Consider the following 20209-nt stretch of genomic DNA (forward strand, 5'->3'; position numbering starts at 1 on the left):
TAAGTAGCCTCAGGGTGGCCTCCAACTCATGGGGATCTTCATACCTCTGCCTCCCCAGTGCTGGGATTAAAGACCGGCTTCAGAAGCTCCATATTCTAAACAAGTGTAGATCCAGCTACCAACTCGTCTGGAGATCAGGCAATGACCAGGAATACTGAGGAACTGGCATGGGTGACAGAGGACAGAGAAATAAAAAAAATTAAAAAATTAAAAAAAAAAACAGTGGGATGTGTAATTAGTATTTATCTTCTGAGGCAACCACTGAATTGAATCTTGAGGCCTAAGAAAAGTTTTAAAGAAGCTGGGCATGGTAGCTCACGCCTTTATTCGCAGCCCTTGGGAGGCAGAGGTAGGAGGATCACCATGAGTTCAAGGCTACCCTGAGAATACATAGTGAATTCCAGGTCAACCTGGGCTAGAGTGAAACCCTACCTTGCAAAAACAACAACAACAACCAAACAAACAAAAAAAAAACAAAAAAAAAAAAAAAAAAGGAAAAAGAGGGAGGAAGGGAGGGACAGAAAAAAAGAGAAATTCAAAAGAAACAGGAAGGTTGGGATGTTCATTCCAGACTGAACATAAAGGGCCCTCAACATTTTATCCATGAGGCTGAGAAATAAAGACAACAAAACATTGATCTCTTCTCCCTGAGGGATAGAATCAAGGCCAGAGATGAACAGCTCTAGGGAATGATAATTCTGTCCAAAGGTAGGAAGAACCAGCCATTAGGGTGGACCCTGAATTTGAGAGGCTCTTCAGACAAAAAGGTAGTGCACTCCTTTAAAGGATGGCCAGCCTGGTGCATGGAGAGTGTGAGCTGAGCACAGGATGGTGGCCGCTCCATCCAGCTCCCTCCCAACCGCAAGATTCTATGCATCTTCCAAGCCTCTGGCAAGCTAGATTTGTACAGTACTGCCAGGAAGAGAGGAATGGTTTCAGCTCTGTGAGAGCATTTCTTACATGACAGTCCTTGCCAATCTCTCTCTCTTTCAAGGATATGTTGGCTCGGTCTGCTCAACACACCAATCGCCAGCAGTTCAGAACATCTATTCACACCCAGGCTGTAAGAAACCCTTCAGTTTCAATTTATCACAACAAAAGTTCAAAAGTCCAATATTAAAACAAGAATGCTGCTGAATGAACAACAACAAACAGGCAACAAGCACTCATTCTACTGAGTGTCTTGCTAGGGATCATGTGACCTGCTTAACAATAAGTTACTGATTTATACAATATATGGACATATAATTTTCAAAAGATTCAGTGATATAAGGCACATAACAAAGCTGTACTGAGAATAGTTTCAGCCTTGTTAGATGACTTGATATGCCTTACCTTAAAGACAAAATCTTTTTTTTTTAATTTAATTTAATTTTTTAAAACATTTTCCATGATTATAAAATATATCCCATGGTAATACCCTCCCTCTCCCCTTTTCCCCTTTGAAATTCCATTCTCCATCATATCCCCTCCCCATCTCAATCAGTCTCTCTTTTACTTTGATGTCATGGTCCTTCCCTCCTCTTATGATGGTCTTGTGTAGGAAGTGTCAGGCACTATGAGGTCATGGATATCGAGGCCATTTTTTGTCTGGAGGGAGCACGTTGAAAGAAGTCCTACCCTTCCAAAGACAAAATCTTAATAATCAGTTTCCACAAAGTAGTTTTATAAAGCGCACAAGTTTTCCATTTTTGAATGAGCAGTTTATCCTAACATGAATATTAGGATAGCAACTTCTACTTGGCTGAGATTCTGTCATTTGCACAAACATTCACTGAGCCTCTGTTACGTGCTAGCAACTGGGCAGTATAAAGTGGATGAAAAGAAAACAAGGAAATGAGGTGTGCTACACGTGAAGGCTCCCTAAGGTTTGTGACAGTGCTTTTCTTAGAAGTGATTCACTGGGAGTTTGAAACAAAAGGTAAGTTTGGCCTTGTTCTTGCCTGGTAAACTGGGTTATATTGAATATAGTGTATGGAAATTATTTGTTTCAAAAGTGATTTTAAAATCTTGGCCTAGATTATGGCTATTTCAGCTCCTGTAATAACACGCCAGGCACTTAATTTATTGCTTAAATAAAAGAGAAAGGGAATAGAATTTTCCCAAGCTCAGAAATGAATATTAAACAAAAAACTCCTTCTATGACAGAATGAATCTTAATTATACAAGTAGAACTTTAACAGTGAAACAAAGGGACCTTCACAGAGTCATATTCTAAGACTGCTGGACTCCCTGACTGGGTCTGACAGGGAAACAATCACACACAAGTAACATTTTATATGCAATTGTTCAACCATAAATTCGAGTGATGCTTTGTTACCCTCTGTTTGCAGAATCCCACAGTCTTTCATCTTTTCGAAATTCAGGTCACATCCCTGGCATCATACAACACCCTGAGTGAATCACATCTCAAGTAGCACCCAGCCTGTCTGCCTTGATAGCTAATCTTAAAATCCCCACTATCTTTCCACCCACCTACCCACTTAAGATCCAGGCCTTAAAGCTCTCATCTGACCAAGGCTTGGGAATCATATTCCCTCTGAGAAAATGAACAGCACCCAACAACAGCTTCTGTTTTGTTTGGTTTTTACCCAACTGCCTGTACTATTTCCAGTGCTCACTCAGTGGCCCTGTCTGGAATGCATGTCCCAGGCTTTTCTGTCTGTCAGGTAGTTAGTAAGTCTGCTGACAAGAACAGAATGGAAAGGATAGCTAAACTTTCCAGTGAAAAAACTCACACTGGCCTTGACATTCCCAAACATGGCTCCAATGAGCACTTTGATATTTCTGGGACTCTCAAGAAACATGGTGAGATTTCATTCCCCAGTCAAAATGAGAAGTTATCAGTTTCTAAAGGAAATTTTATACACACACACACACACACACACATTAAAATAACAGTTCTAGTCACCATCAGGGACCCTAGTCCAGGCTACAGTCTGTGCTTGCAATGGATCAAGACAAAATCAAGCCCACAAATGCATCAGTGATCCCCAATTCTGTGATTTCTGTCTCGTGATGTGTCCTGAATAGTACACTACCTGTCTGGGCATCAGTTTGTTTACCAAACCCAGAGCACAAAGACACCTTCAGAACTGAATGTGCTATGCGTCCATGAAATCACAAAGCTAGCTTACAATGCTATCCCTGAACTCTGTAGGTCCTGCAGAAATTAAATATCATGAAATAAGGGAGAACAATTAAAAAGATCTCTGAGTCCCCTTCTCCTTTTTGATTCTAAGCTAGAGAGAGTGAGCCATGACCAAATAATTGGCTACAAAGCACTACTGAGTCTCACAGCTCTAATAATCCTGGCTTTCCAAGCACTGCCTCGAAATGCAGAATGACCAGGGCACCTACTGAATAGACTGAGAACCCCATCTCCTGTGTTCAGGAGCCCAGATCCTGTCACCAGCAACTCAACTCCCCACAGAGAACTCGAGCTCCTGACCCCGCCAAGTCACCCAAAACATGCCAAGCACCAATAGTACATTTAAAAAGCCACGCCTACCCTGAGCCACTGCTTCTCTGTGAGGGCGTCGCTGTAGTCCACATCCCGGCGCTGGCGAGACCCCCTTCCGAATATTTTCTCCTCCTCTTCTTCGCAGGTGAGTCTCTCCACTTCGGCGTCATCTTTGATAATCCAGGAGGGAAGCTCGTCCTCCTCCATCAGGCGAGGCTTGCGCTTGGGGTTCCGGGCGTCCTCCCTCCGCCGGTCCATGTCCATGCGCTGGGCAAAGGGACAGAACATGTCACTGGGGTGGGGGCAGAGGGTTAGGAAAGTGCTACCTACAATCTCCGCAAGCCGCCTTACACCATCAAAGGGCCCCTATCTGTTTCTCTTGTCCTAGTTGACTTGTTGGGGCTCATCCCTAAAGCCCAGTGACTACAGAAAAGATTCTACCAACTACAATCTCTTCCCATTTTTGAATTCATTTTTATATTAAAAAAAATTCTTAAGGGATTTCTCTTCTTAACCTGTGTGTGTGCAAAACTTGCCCTTAAGTATCAGTGGGGAAATCCAACAAGAGAATGTATTTTAAAAAATACGAGTCCTGCCGTACATTTGGTTGCTTCCCTGGAAGAGCACACAATAGAGAGGTTCACTAAGCACAGTGGCCTTCATTCAAGAGGGCCTGTGCTTTTTAATTAAACAGGACAAAAGTAAATATACTGGGAAGGGGACAGCCAGTGACCTGAGATGCCACCCATACTTGGATATGGGCACGGGGCATCAATGTTCTATTAGCAGTTGTCACAAATGCACTGAATTTCCAGCATGCTGGGGCAGCAGGAGAGGATGCCAGTTCTTTAACTAGTTCAGCTTTTATGAGAAGGTCCCACAGGAAGACCTCAAAGTCAACTCCACTGCAACTGGACGAGTTACATATAAAATGGCTTACTTTCATAGTCTATTGAAGGCCTATGTCTCCACCTCCTGCTTTCTTAGTAAAAATTCAGTTCAATCCTAAGTGAACCAAGTGTCATGTACATGACTTTAAGCTATAACTAAACAATCGGTCAGATTAAAAAAAAAAAAAAAAAGCAAAGGCAACACAGGATTTCCATATGCATTAATTATATATCACATTCCCATAATAAAATATATCATTAATCATTCAATTATTTACCTTTCCCTCCTTCTTTTGGTTCTACCATACTAAAACACTGACTCAGTAATTTTTTTTCTTAAAATCTAATAGTAATAAAATGCAAAGGATATGTTACTCAAGCCCAAACGTGACTCTTAGAAACTACCTAAAAATTAAGGGTCAAACTCCTTAAACTATACTCCAACATTTTTGGAGACCATTCAGTTTGCAGGATATGGTAGTCTTGGGCATAGTGGCATCCCATTGGTGCCTAAATGTGGCTACCCTACTCTCTCCTGTGCTAGACATGCCTTACAGTTCTCTGTGTAGTCCTGCCTTCTAATGCTCTGGACAGAAATGGGATCTACCAAAACATGGCAACTAGCACAGAGGATGTGGGACTTCAAGCAGGACCTGGAGTGAGGGGTACCTGAGACAGTCTCCTAATAGTTACTGGATAACTAGTAAGAAAAAAATCTTCTCAATGGACTATCCTGAGGTGACAAAATGTTGCCACTTGAATTTTTAACTATACTACTACTGGCTAAACCAGAGCCTATACAATTACCACAAGGGGTCTGTTATTGAGAAAATAAATCTTTGACAAAAATGAGCTTAGTATTTTGAGGCAGGGTTTCATACTAAATGCAGAGTTCAAAGATCTGGACAGACTACCTAGCAGCAAGCCCAAGGGATCCTCCTATGCCTGCCTCCCCAGCATTAGGATTGTAGGTACATGTCACCCTGCTTAGCTTCTATGTAGGTTCTGGGGATTTGAACTCAAGTCCTCATACTTTCAGGGCAAGTACTTTACCCAGTACTAAGCTATCTCACTATTCCTCATATTTTCTTTTTAAAGAAAGGTAATAACAATTAAATAAGGTTAAGCTTAAAGTACTAAGAATCATATTTCTTCTTAGAGATTCTATTTACAGAATGCCACTGTAATATACAGTTATTTCAGGACATGATTACAAGCCTTGCCTTTACAATTATTTTTAAAGTAGTTGTTGACTTAGTAGAGAATGTAACATCTAAGAGCCTATTGTTGTATTGGTCCAAGTTACGTATCTGAAAAATTTTGATGCCAATGAATGTTTTTAGGTGAAGTTCACCGGTAATCACTCCATAAGGTAACTTTTTTGGTCTCCTTTTAGATGGGGAACTCAATTATACTTTATTTTTATTTTACTTTAAAGAAACTGTCTACTTGCTTATAGTAAAGGATCTACCACTTTGCTTTAACCAAAACAGATCTATACTAATGTTATACACAGACCTAATTCCTTTCTAATAATGGGTAAAAAGTTTAAATATTTGAAGCTCACATTATTCCAGCTCACATTCCATTCTTGTTTCTTACTAGACTTTTTTAATCAGAGTAGCTGGCAAGGATTCAAATTTTATTTCCTGCCCCCTGGTGGAGGTGCTAATGAATAGTGAATTGGCCAAAGACAGAGGGTTAGGTTTTAAAAATCTAAACTGAAGCAAACAAAAATCTATAGAAAACCCCCAAACATACCAAGTGCTTAAGAAATGAGCATGAAAACATACAGAAAATTGAAGTACTTACAAAGAAAAACAAGTGTTCCCTAATGTCTCTCCTGTTTCAAGTCTGTTCTGGGATCATCTTTAAGTTAAAAGATTGGGCCTTGGGCAGTCACTCAAGTTTTGTTTGTTTTTTCTTTATTTATTTACAACGGGAAGGAAAGAGAGAAAGAATGAATATGAATGGGGACACCAGGGCCTCCAGCTGCTGCAAATGAACTCCAGCTACATGCCCCACCGGCTTTACATGGGCACTAGGGAACTGAACCCAGGTCATTAGGTTTTGTAGGCAAGTGCCTTAACTGCTGAGCCATCTCTCCAGCCCCAACATTCAGGTTTATTTTTCCTGAACTTTTCAGTTTTTGCAAATGTCCAGCCACGAGCATGGAAGCAGCACTGTTCCCCTAGCTGCAGGGCCTGCTGGGGACTTGTCACCTCGGAGCCTGGTCTTATTTGGGGGAAGACAGACACTCACCCTCTTTAGTGTTTTCAGATATCCAAGTCCACAGCAGTACTGAGGTGCTGCTAAAGAAGCTAGGGGACTCTTGCCTCGATGATCCCTAGTCACCCACATTGTCCTAATTTCCTCCAGGATAGAAGGGATGTGTATTTCCAATGTGTCTCCCTAATATATCCAAGTAGAGAAGAATCACAAATGCAGGGCCGGGCAGTAGGAAGTTAGGATTTAAGAACGTGCTGTACAGCTGCCCATTCTCTCTCAAATGGCTTGGGTAGGGTGGCTCATCTGGGGGAAGGTAGAGAAGGGCAGAGGATGTTTGTAGCCCATGTGATGAGTTTAAGAATTATTGTTATAGCGACTTCCATTTTTCCTGAGGAAAGAGTTCATGGTCTTTTTCTGTGAATCGTGGACACACACATGTTCCTAACAACACATCACCACTCCTCTTCCCTTACACACACATGCAGATAACATAGCTGGGCTCTACTGTCAAACACTGTTTAGGCTAAAAGGACAGATTGTGGTCCCTCAGGGTCCTATTTAGCCTATAGTTGTGTTTTGTTTGGCCTGCAGGGGTATACAGTAATATATCTTTTTAATCCTACATTTAGATGCAAATACTCTAAAATTCAGACATTGCGTCTAAAATGTAGATTTTTAATTTCTCTTGGAAATATTCCTGGCTGTGCTAGTCTCACATTTCTACCTAACATCTCCATCCCAGGTCACAGCACCTCCAATACACCTACCCTCTTCACCTGCATCGCCCATGCCAGTTGCTTAGGAGGCCTGAGGTCTCTCCACTTGGGGTCTCTGATGTTAGTGTTCTGTAGCTATGGGGCGCATGTATTAGCTCCCTGCACAATGGGGCTAAACGCCTATGATGAAGATCAAAATAATTAAAGGAACGGAAGCAGACCTTTAGCTTTACATCCTGACAACTGCCACACCTCATTCATCAAATATCTATTAAGCTACTACTGTGTACCCAGGACTGTTCTGGTTACTGAAGAGAGAGAGTCAACACCTACGAAGGCATAATGCCACCCTGGTGGCTACTGCACAGCTTCTCTCCACCACGGCTTGCTCACCTCTGTGAGCACTAGCTCACGGCAGGCGTCACATGTGAATCACACTTAGGTTGCAGGAAAAATTACAGAAGCTGTGTACCATGGAACTTCAAGGCCAAAGCCATTCACAGTAAATTCTGAAAATACCAAGTTTCCTTTACACCTGCTCTGGACCCATGGAATGTAGCAGGTTTTGCTATTTGGATCAAGACTGCACCTTCCTTTATACATACCTACAAGGTTCCTATCTGCTTAAGCAGCGTCTTTGTAAAAATTATGCCGGTCCTATTTTTCACCTGACCCACTCAGGGAAAAGAGAGTGAGGGGCACTGCACACTGTGAGAGCCCAGCAGCTTGTGAGTGACGCTGGTCTGGGATTAGAAGTCATCCAAGAGGATCCCTGCAGGGAGCCATGGACCACATGGCCTGTCCAGTGGGTGAAGCTACAACTCAGTTCTCGGCCAGCTGCTTCTACACAGAGCTGTGGGGCTGGTACTGATCTCATTTTTCAAGAGAAGCCAGAAATCAGGATTCTTTTTATGCTGGCAACACATCCAAAATTTCAAAAATTGCTACGTGGGCCAAACAAAATATGACTGCAGGCTAAATGCAGCCAGTCTGCAGACTCTGAACCAAAGGAGAGGCACAGGCTTCCCAAAGGAAGTTCTGCCAGGACACACACAGTCCAAGCATCTTGAGGGACAGAAAAAGGGGCCAAGGAGGAAGGCACTGGTTGTCATGGTTTTCTGCAACATTACCATAAAAAGGTCAAATTCCTCTTCGCGTCGAGCAATCATCTGGTTCAGAGTCTCATCGTCTGGTACTTCATCTTCTTCCTGAGATTAAAAAAAAAAAAAAAAAAAAAAAAAAAAACAGAATGAAGGACAAGCTTTAGCAGAGGAGATGGCTGGCTAGGAGAGGTGAAAACAAGCTTGAGGGCAGTGTGCCCTCAGGAACCATTTCTCAAGCCTGGAAGAAGAGAGAAGGGTCCCTGGAGTTACTACTTTCCATTTGCATTTGCAAGCCATGCCATTCAAACCATCTTTCCCCGGACTAAATCTGTCTAAGGAGGAAATGTGCACTCTGAGAGACTGGGTGTGTTTCCTTTCTGTTACTTCTAAACTAGTTGCTAAATGTCTCCCCGCCTTAGTGACCTCATAAGTAACGGGACAAAGGAAATTCACATCAAAAGTACTTAATGTTAATCCTATTAATTCCACCTATCCCAAATATTAATAATACTTTTCAATGATCTCCCCAAAAGAAGTATGTGAAACTTTGTGACTAAGCACATAGCAAGACCCCCACAGTCATAATAGGTGCTAAACACGCACTTTATCTGTGTGTTTCTGTAGGCACTCCTTTTGCTAATGGGTTGGGCTATGGTAAAGACACTTAAAAAACTATCAACACAAAGCCCCTCAAAACTATACTTAATTAATTAAAACAAAGAAGAAAAAACAACTACCTAAGGGCTGATAGTTTCACTATCCTTTGTTAAAGGCACAGGATTTCTCTGATAAGTTTTCAAAAACAAATGAGAAATAGGAGCAAGGTAGGGTTCTGACAATAAAATCCATGCTAATAAGATACTAAAAAGCTTGCCTGCCCTATGTACAAGGGGTCTCCATGTTCATTCTTCCTCCTGGAGTTTGAACCTCTAGTCCCTGTTCTAGAAAGCCCTTCCTCCATCCCAGCCCTGCTTGGATGGGGAAAGGAGAATTTCTTCCCTTGTACACTCCTCTGAGTTCCAGCCCTGTTTTAACTTCCCTGGAAATCTCCCTGTTAATCTCAACTCCCTAGACTTCCCTCCCTTCAGAGTACAGAACCTCCTCCAGTCTGGAGCTTTCTAAGCTTCCTAAGCACCACGGTGGATAAACCTTGACATAAACTTCAGGTCTCACATTCACATGCTCAGCTTCCTTGCATGGGCCCTCAGGTCCTGCCGTATGTATATATGTATGTGTGTGTGTGTGTGTGTGTGTGTGTATGTATGTATGCATGTTTGTTTATGTGTGTATAACCATTCCAGCCTTTCTTTCTCTAGATACTAATGTTCCCTAAACAAATCTCATAATTAATAATTTACCCTTCTCAGAGTTTATTTCCTCAGGAAGGGCTAAGACTCTGAAAGTTGGGCTTCACAGACCATGGGGTGGGGCCCTGTATCCCAAAATCCCATAATACCAAAAGTTCTCAAATCTTCCACATGTTATAATGTGGCATCTACACTTGTAAAACATGATTCAAAACACTGGGCAAATACTATAGGATCTATTTTCCAAAATTATTCTTATAATATGAGGAATGAATTTGAACAAAAAACAAATGGGAGAATTTCAATAGATCAGCAGAGGGAAGGAGCTCCCAAGATGTCTTATAAATTGTAGGGTCTTAATAATCAGAGTTAGACATGAATATAGTTCAATAAAGTATAGACTCAAGATAATTATCACTACTGAAAAGCCCTTCTGTGGTGGTTTGATTCAGGTGTTCCTCATAAACTTGACTGTTCTGAATGCTGGGTTGCCAGCTGATGGAGATTTGGGAATTAATGCCTCCTGGAAGCAGTGTATTGTTGGGGGCGGGCTTATGGGTGTTAAATCCAGCTGCCCCATGCAGTGTTTGGCACACTCTCCTGTTGCTATTATCCACCTTATGTTGGCCAGGCGGCGATGTCCACCCTCTACTCAAGTTGTCATTTTCCCCTGGCATCGTCAAGCTTCCCCTCGAGCCTGTAAGCCAAAATAAACCTCTTTTTCCCAGAAGCTGCTCTTGGTTGGGTGATTTCTACCAGCAATGAAAACCTGACTGTAACAGTAAAGTGTTACCAAGGTGTGGGATTGCTGCTAGACACCTGACTGTGTGGCTCTGGCCTTTTGGAGCTGATTTTCAAGAGGAATGTGGGAGGATTTGAAACCTTGGCCTAAGAGATGCCCTGCAGTGCTATAAGTACAGCTTGATGGAATACTCTGGTCTGAGCTTCAGGACCTGAATGCAGTAAGAACTATGGACTGTGAGGTTTGGCTTATGAGGGTGAGGAAGATTTTTGCTTGGAGTGGGCTAGCAGTTTGTGTGAGAAGCTTGCTCTTTTGCCTATGTCCTGAAAGGCTGTGCAGGGTTGCTTTGTGTAGAAATGAACTGGTGTGAGCAGAGAAATATGGCACAGAAAAAAAAATCACACCTTTGGGCCTAAACTGCTGTCCACTCACCTGCAAATTGTTTCAGAGATTACAACCTTTGAGATTGGGCCAGCTGACCTGCACTGGAGCAAGAGGAAGAATGTAGACTTTTTTGAAGGGGCCTGAGTGTTCAAGGAGTGTCCTGTTCTTCAAAGTCTGCTCTATTTCCCCCTGGATTAACAAATTGGCACCCTACCTGGTATTGTGGAGTATAAGAAATGCTGGAAGGAGGGTCATTGAGTTTGCAAGCTACGGGCAGTGTGAAGCAGGTTTCCTGGATACCTGCATAGAGACCCCATAGGCCATGAGGATGAACCACAGATACCTGCATAGAGACCCCATAGGCCATGAGGATGAACCACAGATCACAGCGTAGACCCAGTGGAGATGCCGGGACCATGAGATGGCTGCTAAAGAGCTGCCAGCCCCAATGAAGTTTTCTAGGACTGTGAGTAGCCTGGCTGGAGGCAGAATTGGAAGTCCAGAGACTTGTTGCTGGCTAGAGTTATCAGACTGAGAGATTTGTCACTAATTAGAGTTGTTAAACTTGAAGCTACAGAGTATGGTGTTTGCCCTGTTTAAATCATGTATTGCTTGAGTATTTCTTTGTTATGCCCAGTGTCATCTTTTGCAGTGTGGATGTTTATTCTGTGCCATTATGGGGTTTTTGAGGTTATTTTTTGATATTATGGCTCAGTTAAAAGATCTTGACTATGGGGATGTATGAACATCATTGAGATTGGTAAAAAACTATGGGGAGTTTTAAAGTTGGACGAATAAAATATCATGTATAGTAATCAGTTTATGGGGGCCAAGGGTGAAATGTGGTGGTTTGATTCAGGTGTCCCCCATAAAGTTGGGTGTTCTGAATGCTGGGTTCCCAGCTCATAGAGACTTGGGAATTAATGCCTCCTGGAGGCAATATATTGTTCAGGGCAGGTTTATAGGTGTTATAGCCAGTTTCCCCTTGCCAGGGTTTGGCACACTCTCCTGTTGCTATTGTCTACCATATGTTGGCCAGAGGGTGATGTCCACCATCTGCTCATGCCATTGTTTTCCTCTGCCATTGTCAAGTTTCCCCCTTCAAGCCTGTAAGCCAAAATAAACCTCTTGAAGCTGCTCTTGGTTGGGTAATTTCTACCAGCAATGAGAACCTCACTGCAACACCTTCCTCACCTTAACTCAGCTCCAGATTATGTTAGCCAATCTGTCTAATGATATTAATATTACTCTTCATCTGGCAAAGGCACAGGCAAACTGGAGAGTAGGCTGGCTGCCCAGGACCAAGCATCAAAGTCATGCAGCCTCTGATGAGCTGAGGTCCTCCTTTGCTTTCTATCTCCCTAGATGCACATTTTCCTCCCAAGACCTGCAAATGAGGCCACAGGTGTGACCATGCCAGGATGCAGAGTCTCTTGTCAAATGGCAGAAAACATACCCACAGAGAACTTTTTGGAGCAACAAGTAGCTGGGAAATTTGCAATAAGTCTGCCTGGGTTCTTTATGTCCCATTACCCAATGGTGTGCCAGCTGTGATCATGGCAGCTGATGCCATCTTGGGCTGTCAGGACAGAAGGCTCTGACTGAAGCATACAAGTTCCCCCAGCCTTCATATCAGGGTACCAGCCACCTCGGGTCTGGTCATGTTTGTCTGACACACTCAGTGTTGCCAAGGGATGTTGAAATGCAGCAGGGCTGCTCACAGGGAGAAGCTATTGGCATGGGGTCCTGCTACAGGCCCAACAGGGCAGTCCTCGGGCCTGTGAGACAGCAGCATGTCCTGTGGCTTAGGAAAGCTGGAGAGCTCCTGGCTTCCTTACACACCATCTCACTTGCTCAGCTAATATTTTGCCAGGCCTAAACACACACACACATACATACCCACAGTAAAGGTTCCTACCCAACAGCAGCTCTGGCATTCACCAGAGCAGTCTCTCTCTCTTTTTTTTTTTTTTTTCCCCCCCAAGGTAGGGTTTCACTCTAGCTCAGGCTGAGCTGGAATTCACTATGTAGACTCAGGATGGCCTTGAACTCACAGCAATCCTCCTACCTCTGTCTCCTAAGTGCTGTGATTAGCAGTCTTTTGAAATGGTCAAACATTTAAAAAGTCGCCTGATAATTTGATTCTAAATCTGTACCAAATACTCAATTTTAAAAACTGAAATGGTGAATTTTTTGAGACAAAAATCTTCAATGTGTATGAGTATATAACCATACTTTTTCATGAAATTCAACTGATAACTAATCAGAGGTTGAAATGAAAACTGAGGAGGCATAATACCAAAGCATTCTTCAATCTGTAAAAAGGATTCACTTCAGGAGCCTTAAATATCAAGCTCTACACTCATTTAGGTTCATGTGAGAAGCAAACAGTATGCAAGACTTTTAAAAGAATGTGATTTTTAATTAATAGAGGATTTCAAACACTTACCTTAAACCAAATTATATCCAGTATGTTCAACTAAAATAGTGTTCTATGTGAATATATAAGTTAAAATTATGCCTCAATTTGTAGACACAGGGTACCCCAAACCAAATCTGTCCATCCCCAGCCAGTTTTATGGTAAGGCCTGATGTTGGTATTTTTGTATCATTTTTTAGCATATATAGATATGCTTCCAAACATACTTCAGGTTAATTTTAGATTTTTTTGTGCTGGTACATACTGAACTCAGGGGCTCACACGTGCTAGGCAAGTACCTGTCACAGAGCTACATTCCCCAGCCCTAAAATGAATATTTAGCATAAAATGACTAAAATTGGTAATACATACAGGGAACACATTCTTTAGACAATTTTGGCAGATGACTTTATAACCTTGGTTTTTCTCTACCTTTGGTCAGCTTTCAAAATGAACCTTCAAGTGGAGGGTAAGATGGAGCTTGCCGAGGGCCAGAACAGTGGCATAAGCTGAAGATGCCATGAAGGGCTGTTGTATAAGTGTGTTCAAGAGTTCTTATCCCAGATCGAAAGCAACACAGGCAGAAAGCTTTGGAGAATGGAGGGAAGAAGGGATGAAGAAGAAAACCTTCAAGTTTGTTTAAACTCAACTGTCCCTACCAAGTTTCCTTCCTGCAGTTCTGCATATGCCCAACAGGAGGCAGCATTTACAATGCAATAAAGCCTGGTTAGAAGGGAAGTTAAGTATTCACTAGACCAACCTTCAGCCCTCTGGCATTAGCTTTCAAGGCACTCATTTGGATAACTTTCAGAAGTTTTCTGTGCTTGTGATATTAGATAGCAGCTAATTTATTCGTTTTAATTAACGCCAGCCCAGGAAATTCTTTATAGAACAAAGAGGTTATTCTTAATCCTTCAGAGACAAAAGGTCACTTTGATTTCACAAATTTGGCTTTCTATAATACCTCATTTTCCTCTTCATGCTCCAAGATGGCCTGAAGAAACGCCCTTCGCTCGTGGCTCGATGATTTTTGGTCAAACATGCCTGCCTGGATAACTTTCTGATCCACATTCAGCTTGTATTTGGCAGCTGCGAGGATCTTTTCCTCCACACTGTTCACCGTGCACAGTCTTAGCACCCGGACCTCGTTCTGTTGACCGATGCGGTGCGCTCTGTCTTGAGCCTGAAGATCCTGTTTTCCAGAACAAGATGCAGTGAGAATCCAGGCATCTGGATTTGCTTAGCAAAGGATTGCCCACCCCTGAGAGGAATACTGGACTGCTTTTCAATCTGCCTTTACAAAGGTAAGATTTTGATTGCATTTTAAATACATACAACCTAGTTTCTTTGGAAAAATTTCGGGCCATCCATTGTTGAGAAAGCCTGGGTTGAAATTAACCAAGCAAAGTGAAATAGCATATCAAAATATTTGCACCAAATCTCTCAAAAAGATATGTACTCAGAATTAACTAGTATCTAACTGAAGCAAAGACAATATATCTAATGTCAAAATTATGATTTAGATACAACCTACAATTCCTTTTAAATAGAAAGATGCATTTTCTCTGTATAGTAACATGTTAATGAATGAAAAATTCACATCATTAAACTGTAGAATCATATTTATGTATACATAATGACATTCATGCACACACACACACACGTATCATACATACCATGACTGCTCAGCTAGCCAACTTTCTGGACCTAGCCCTATTAAAGACTCAGAACTCCATTTTCCAAGTACACCAACATATTTGAAAAATATAAAGGACTGATAGTGGGAAAGTAAGCTGATGAATTGAATTTTGGGGACAGAATTTGACCCAAATGTACCAAAACGTAACACTGGGCATGGCACTGACTGACCACTCATTTCTAGAAACTGATCCTACAGAAATAATTATGGGTATCTTAAAGAGAAGAAAGTGCTTCCTTAGTATTACTGATTTACAGCCTTCAGACAAAGGAATTAAACACTCAATAACAACAGACTGATAAAGCAGATTAATATTCTCCTGCCTTATGTACCACGTAGAAGCAAAAAATTATAGTATGAAAGCTTTAATGACACCAAGCTCTAAGTGAAAACCAAAGGTTGTAAATGAGCATGTATATTATGATTCTGTTTGCGTATGTTTACCTGGAGCAGGATGAGTGCTGACATACCAGCAATGCTTATATCCCCAAATAATAAAGCCAGGGCTGTTGCTTAATTGTCTGCCTTTTGTTTAGACATAGCTCAACAATTTTCTGCTTTAAACATTTTAATCTTGTAACAGAAAAGATCTTCATAACATTTTAAAATAAAACTTTGATCACCGATGAATCTGTAACTTAATTTGTATCCATTCAGATAAAAATGTTGTGGCATGGTCCTTTCATTCACGTGGTCCAGGAGAGAGGCAAAGGTCCATTTCACTCCACCTCCTGCGTCCCCAGCGCCACACTCAGAGCCTAGCTCACACTGCACTGTAAGCCTCTCCTCATCCCTAGTTCTGTTTCCTGGTCACCCAATGCAGCACAAGGGGACAGTTGGAAAACGTGTGGCCAAGGGATTTTTGATGATGGGGCCTTTGAAATTGAGTGGTTGAATAGGCAGAAGTTTGTCTTCTGATGATATCTGCATGATTTCATGTAAGTATCATGTGTCCAGGCAGCGTTAGATTACTAATCCAAGTTAGGCTGATTATTCTCTACAAAGGACAAAGTGAAGTGGGAAGTTTTAAGTAGGAGGCAAGAAAAAGCAGAGAAATACCCCAAACTTCTTTGTCCAGGTCTCTGTCCAATCATTTCTCCCAACACATCTTCACCAACTGAACAAGCACAGCCAATGACAACTTCATGCCACCAGTTCTAGAGCAGGGGTTAGCCAACTGTTTCTGAAACAGGCTCAATACTAAACAGTTGGGCTTTCCAGGCCTGGAACAGAAACTGAGCAACTGTTCTCTCCAAAAGGCTAGTCCCTCCACCTCCCCTGGGTTTGATATTTATTTCTAAAAATGTGAAAATTAATCTCTCAAGCTGAACCGAAACAAATGGACAGCCAGGCTTTCACAGACGGCATAGCTTGCTGACCTCCATCCTAAAAGATGCTGCTGACCAAACCTTAACAACAATAAAATGCAGGTGGCGTTACATGTTGAGGGAGCAGAGGACTGGGTAGAAAGTTCCAGAGTCCTTGGGAACTAGATGTGACTATCTTTGGTGGTAGCAGTGAGATAGGCTAATGTGTCTATTTGGAAAGTAGCAAAATTGAACATTTCTGGCCTAGAGAAGTTTATGGAATGTGAGCTGGTGGATCCCGATGGCAACAAGGGAGGGAGAGACTATCATGACAAAGAATTAGTGAATGGGCTAACATTCAGGTTTTGGGGTGTGTGTGTGTGTGTGTGTGTGTGTGTGTGTGTGAGAGAGAGAGAGAGAGAAAGAGAGAGAGAGAGAGGGAGGGAGGGAGGGAGGGAGGGAGGGAGGGAGGGAGGGAGGGAGGGAGGGAGGGGGACTGGTGTGCTGAGGGTTGAGGACTGAATCTAGTGCCTTCACATTCTAGGCAAGCTCTCTGCACTGAGCTAGGTTCGCAGCCCTGTTTGGACTTTTTATTTTGACACAGTCTCACTAAGTTACCTAAACTGGCCTTGAAACTCACTCTTAGCACCAGCTGGTAATAACTTGCAATGCTCCTACATCATCCTCCTAAGTAGCTGGGATTCCAGATCTGTACCACCAAGCCCTGCTTATTTCTGAGGGCTCAATTAGTGGTCTCAAATTTCACTGCCTTGATTTAAGTGTGATGAAACGTGAATCCAAGGGCCCAGATGAGAACAGGAGCTCTCAGTTTTTGTGACTGACCATTCTGTGACAGTCACACAACTTTGGGAGAAAAATGCAAATACCAATTCATCTTTCCTCTCAACAGTTTGAAAGAGTTTTGGTAACTCTGAAAGATTTTTTTCAATTAATTTTTCATTCATGTGGTTCTCTTTGCTTTTAGGTAGGTCTCCAAACAGCAACCTTAAGGCCTCTATCTCCAACCTATCAAACCTATTTCCTCACCTGCCTTAATGAGAGATTACTTTCTTCATGTATACTGAAATTAATGTGATAAAAAGATCACCACAGCTTTCATTCTGGGGGTATGCAATATGTCAAAAGAGACACAGGGGTTCAGAGTGGGAGAATTCAAACCCAGTCCCAGACAAATATAGGCTTGAATCCTGGCTGTGTGCTCCTAAGCAAGCTGACACTAATGAGGGCCTCATGTGCAAAATAGTTTATTAACTGTGCTGTAGTTTCTGGCAGAGTTACTTGCTAAAAGTTAATCCCCTTATGTTTTAAATGAAAACTCGGTAATCATCCAAATCATGCTAAGATTGCCGATGTCTGAAAACAAAAAAGTTTATTCAACCCCATGCTCATATTTCAATGACAGGAAAAGTCTGGGAAGTCCAGTCTATACTGTCAGATTTAAGAGAATTCACCTTTAAGTATCGGCAGTTGTACGGCCCAGTGTAAAGAATCAGTGGTGAATCAGGACAGAGGAAATTTGCGGTCCTCTGTCTCACAGCTCAAATTCTAGCTCACATGTGGTCAGGACGAAGTTGTTCAGGCCCTGTGCACTGTTGCTTTGACTTTGGAGGGCACCCACTAATTACTGGAGATAAAAGTTGTACCCCAAAGTTTGGGGCTGCACAAACCCATAGATGTTCTACAATCCCTTCCCATGATAAATCAGCATTTCCAAAAACAGTGATTTCCTTTCATTCTCAGAATTCACACTGTGCCAGTGAAGATGAACATCTGGGACTCAACAGAAATGTTTAGCTCAAAAAAATAAAAGTTTTATTTTTAAAAAAGAAAGTTAGCAAACTCCCTATTCACCTACAGATGGTCACCAATAAAAGGCTCCAGCATCAGCAAGTGAAGTAAAGGTCTAACCCCGGGAGGAGAGCAATTACCCATTCCTTCTCCCCAGGCCCCCAATGCAGCACAGCACCCGCCCTCCGGGTACAATCTCCAGGTCAGCACCAACATAGGATGTGAAGGGGGGGGGGAGGCTGCAGCTTTGCTGTGAGAGGCTGCGGAGCGCAGCAGGGGATAGTGAGCTGAATGTGGCAAAGCTGTTTCCTGAACACTTGGAAGAAGCTGACTCTCGGCTGGTGCCTCCCACCCTTGCAGAGGGCAGAATGAGTTCTCCTTTCAGGTTCTCACTGACACAGAACGGCTGGAGGTACAAACCACAGTGTTCAACACAGACATATGAGAGAACCTCCATCAGTCTCCTGGGTGCTCAAGAGGGAAGGAAACATCTAGATCCAACAAATGAGAGACCTGGGAAGGGACAGTAAGGAACAGGAAACAGGTAGGGTGAGGGTGTGTGTATGTGTGTTTTAGGGTACATGTGGAAGTTAAAGGACAACTGAGTCAGTCCTCAGCTTTCCACTTGTCTGAGTCAGTGAATCATGCTGTTATTCTTTGTTACACTGACCGTGGAACTTTCTGGGAAATTCTATTTCCACCTCTCATCTTGCCATCAGTGTCACATGTGCTAAGATTACAGATGTCTGTCATGGCTTCTGGCTTTTTATGTGGGTCTGAGGATCAAACTCAGGTACTCTGTCTTGAAAAGCAAACACTTTATCCACTAAGCCAACTCCCCAGCCCCAAAGTGTGTCACTTAAAAATCTGTGTTTTAACTATAATGTACTCCTGCACTCAACTTCCTGACAGCAGAATCTTCTGGAAACCCTTCCCAACTCTATCTTCCTGATAGCCCTGAGATCCATTTTACTATGGAGGAGCCCAAGGGAAGTGGATACAGCATTCACACAAACATGTGAGAGCTGCATTTCCCCTCTCACCATCTAGAATCCCAACATTTGTTCAACTAAGAATCAAGTTCCAAAGAGTAGCATTCTACACAGTATCTAATGGACAGGTGCCTTGCCTCCCACAGTCCATTAAGAAATGTAGGCCTAGAGTATCCATTGAACACTTTGTTGAAGTCACAAAAAAAAAAAAAAAACCCTCCAAATAAAAAGTAACTCTAAATAAAGTGAACTTTACAATAATAGAAACTTGATAGGTTTTTCCATGATTTTTAACAACATACAAAGTAATAACTATCATATGCTAACTGTCCTTAAGAAAGTTTACTTAATTTGCCCAGGCTGTGATTTCTATAAAAATGTAAGTGGTAACATTCATGCATTCACAAGGTGGTTGAGAAAACTGCAGGAGGCAATGTACTTGAGGAGGCTGGCACACAGGAAATGCCCAGTAAGTGTTAGCAGCTACTTTTCAGGTTATAATGTTGATTATTATTGCCTTTTTTTTTTTTTTTTGGTGTTGGAGATTAAGCCTGGGGCTTCATATAATCTACCCATGCTGAACCACTGAGTTACAGCTCTAACCCCTGAACACTTCTGATTTATCTTTAAATACCATATGTAATTTGCTCAGTGACAATCCCAGGAGATGGGATTAAAAGACAGAAGCTCAGCTTTCCCACCCTAGTCTTGAACTCTTTACAGGCATGTGTATGATGATATCACAATATCCACACTCCAAGGAAGATAAGCAAACAGCCATCAAAAGTGGCTGGACTATTTCTCCTTTGGATGAAGGAAGGCCTAGCCATGTAGAAATGTGCTGCGTCCTATAAAAGTGAGTGATGAAACGGATAATCTTTCTCTTTGCCTCCAGAGGGAGGCCCGGGCCTGAGTCAGATGTGCACACCTGATGAGGATTCCAGTCGCTGTCAAAGATGACCACCGTGTCAGCTGCCTGAAGATTTAAGCCCAGGCCTCCAGCTCGTGTGCTCAGCAAGAAAATGAAATACTGGGACCCGGGTTCATTGAATTTCTTCAGCAAAGCAGCACGATCCTCAGACTTGGTGGTGCCTGAGGGGACAAGAAAAATAAATTTGCCAATTAACTCCTGTCTGAAAATAGCCAAGA

General features: G+C 42.4%; 1 protein-coding gene across 6 annotated transcripts in view; it reads right to left on the reverse strand.

Moving 5' to 3' along the window:
* Smarca2 (SWI/SNF related, matrix associated, actin dependent regulator of chromatin, subfamily a, member 2) overlaps positions 1–20209 on the reverse strand; it is a 187048-nt gene that overhangs the window by 63298 nt on the left and 103541 nt on the right. For all 6 annotated transcript variants that reach the window (XM_045145734.1, XM_045145738.1, XM_045145746.1 and 3 more), the window contains 4 exons: positions 19989–20152; positions 14218–14445; positions 8429–8506; positions 3512–3730 (listed from right to left, as the gene is read on the reverse strand). In XM_045145734.1, the coding sequence (XP_045001669.1) occupies positions 3512–3730; positions 8429–8506; positions 14218–14445; positions 19989–20152 (689 nt within the window). The remainder of the gene's footprint in view (positions 1–3511; positions 3731–8428; positions 8507–14217; positions 14446–19988; positions 20153–20209) is intronic.

This window comes from Jaculus jaculus, chromosome 1 (genome assembly GCF_020740685.1).
Source record: "Jaculus jaculus isolate mJacJac1 chromosome 1, mJacJac1.mat.Y.cur, whole genome shotgun sequence".
In the NCBI taxonomy this organism is placed as follows: Eukaryota; Metazoa; Chordata; class Mammalia; order Rodentia; family Dipodidae; genus Jaculus; species Jaculus jaculus.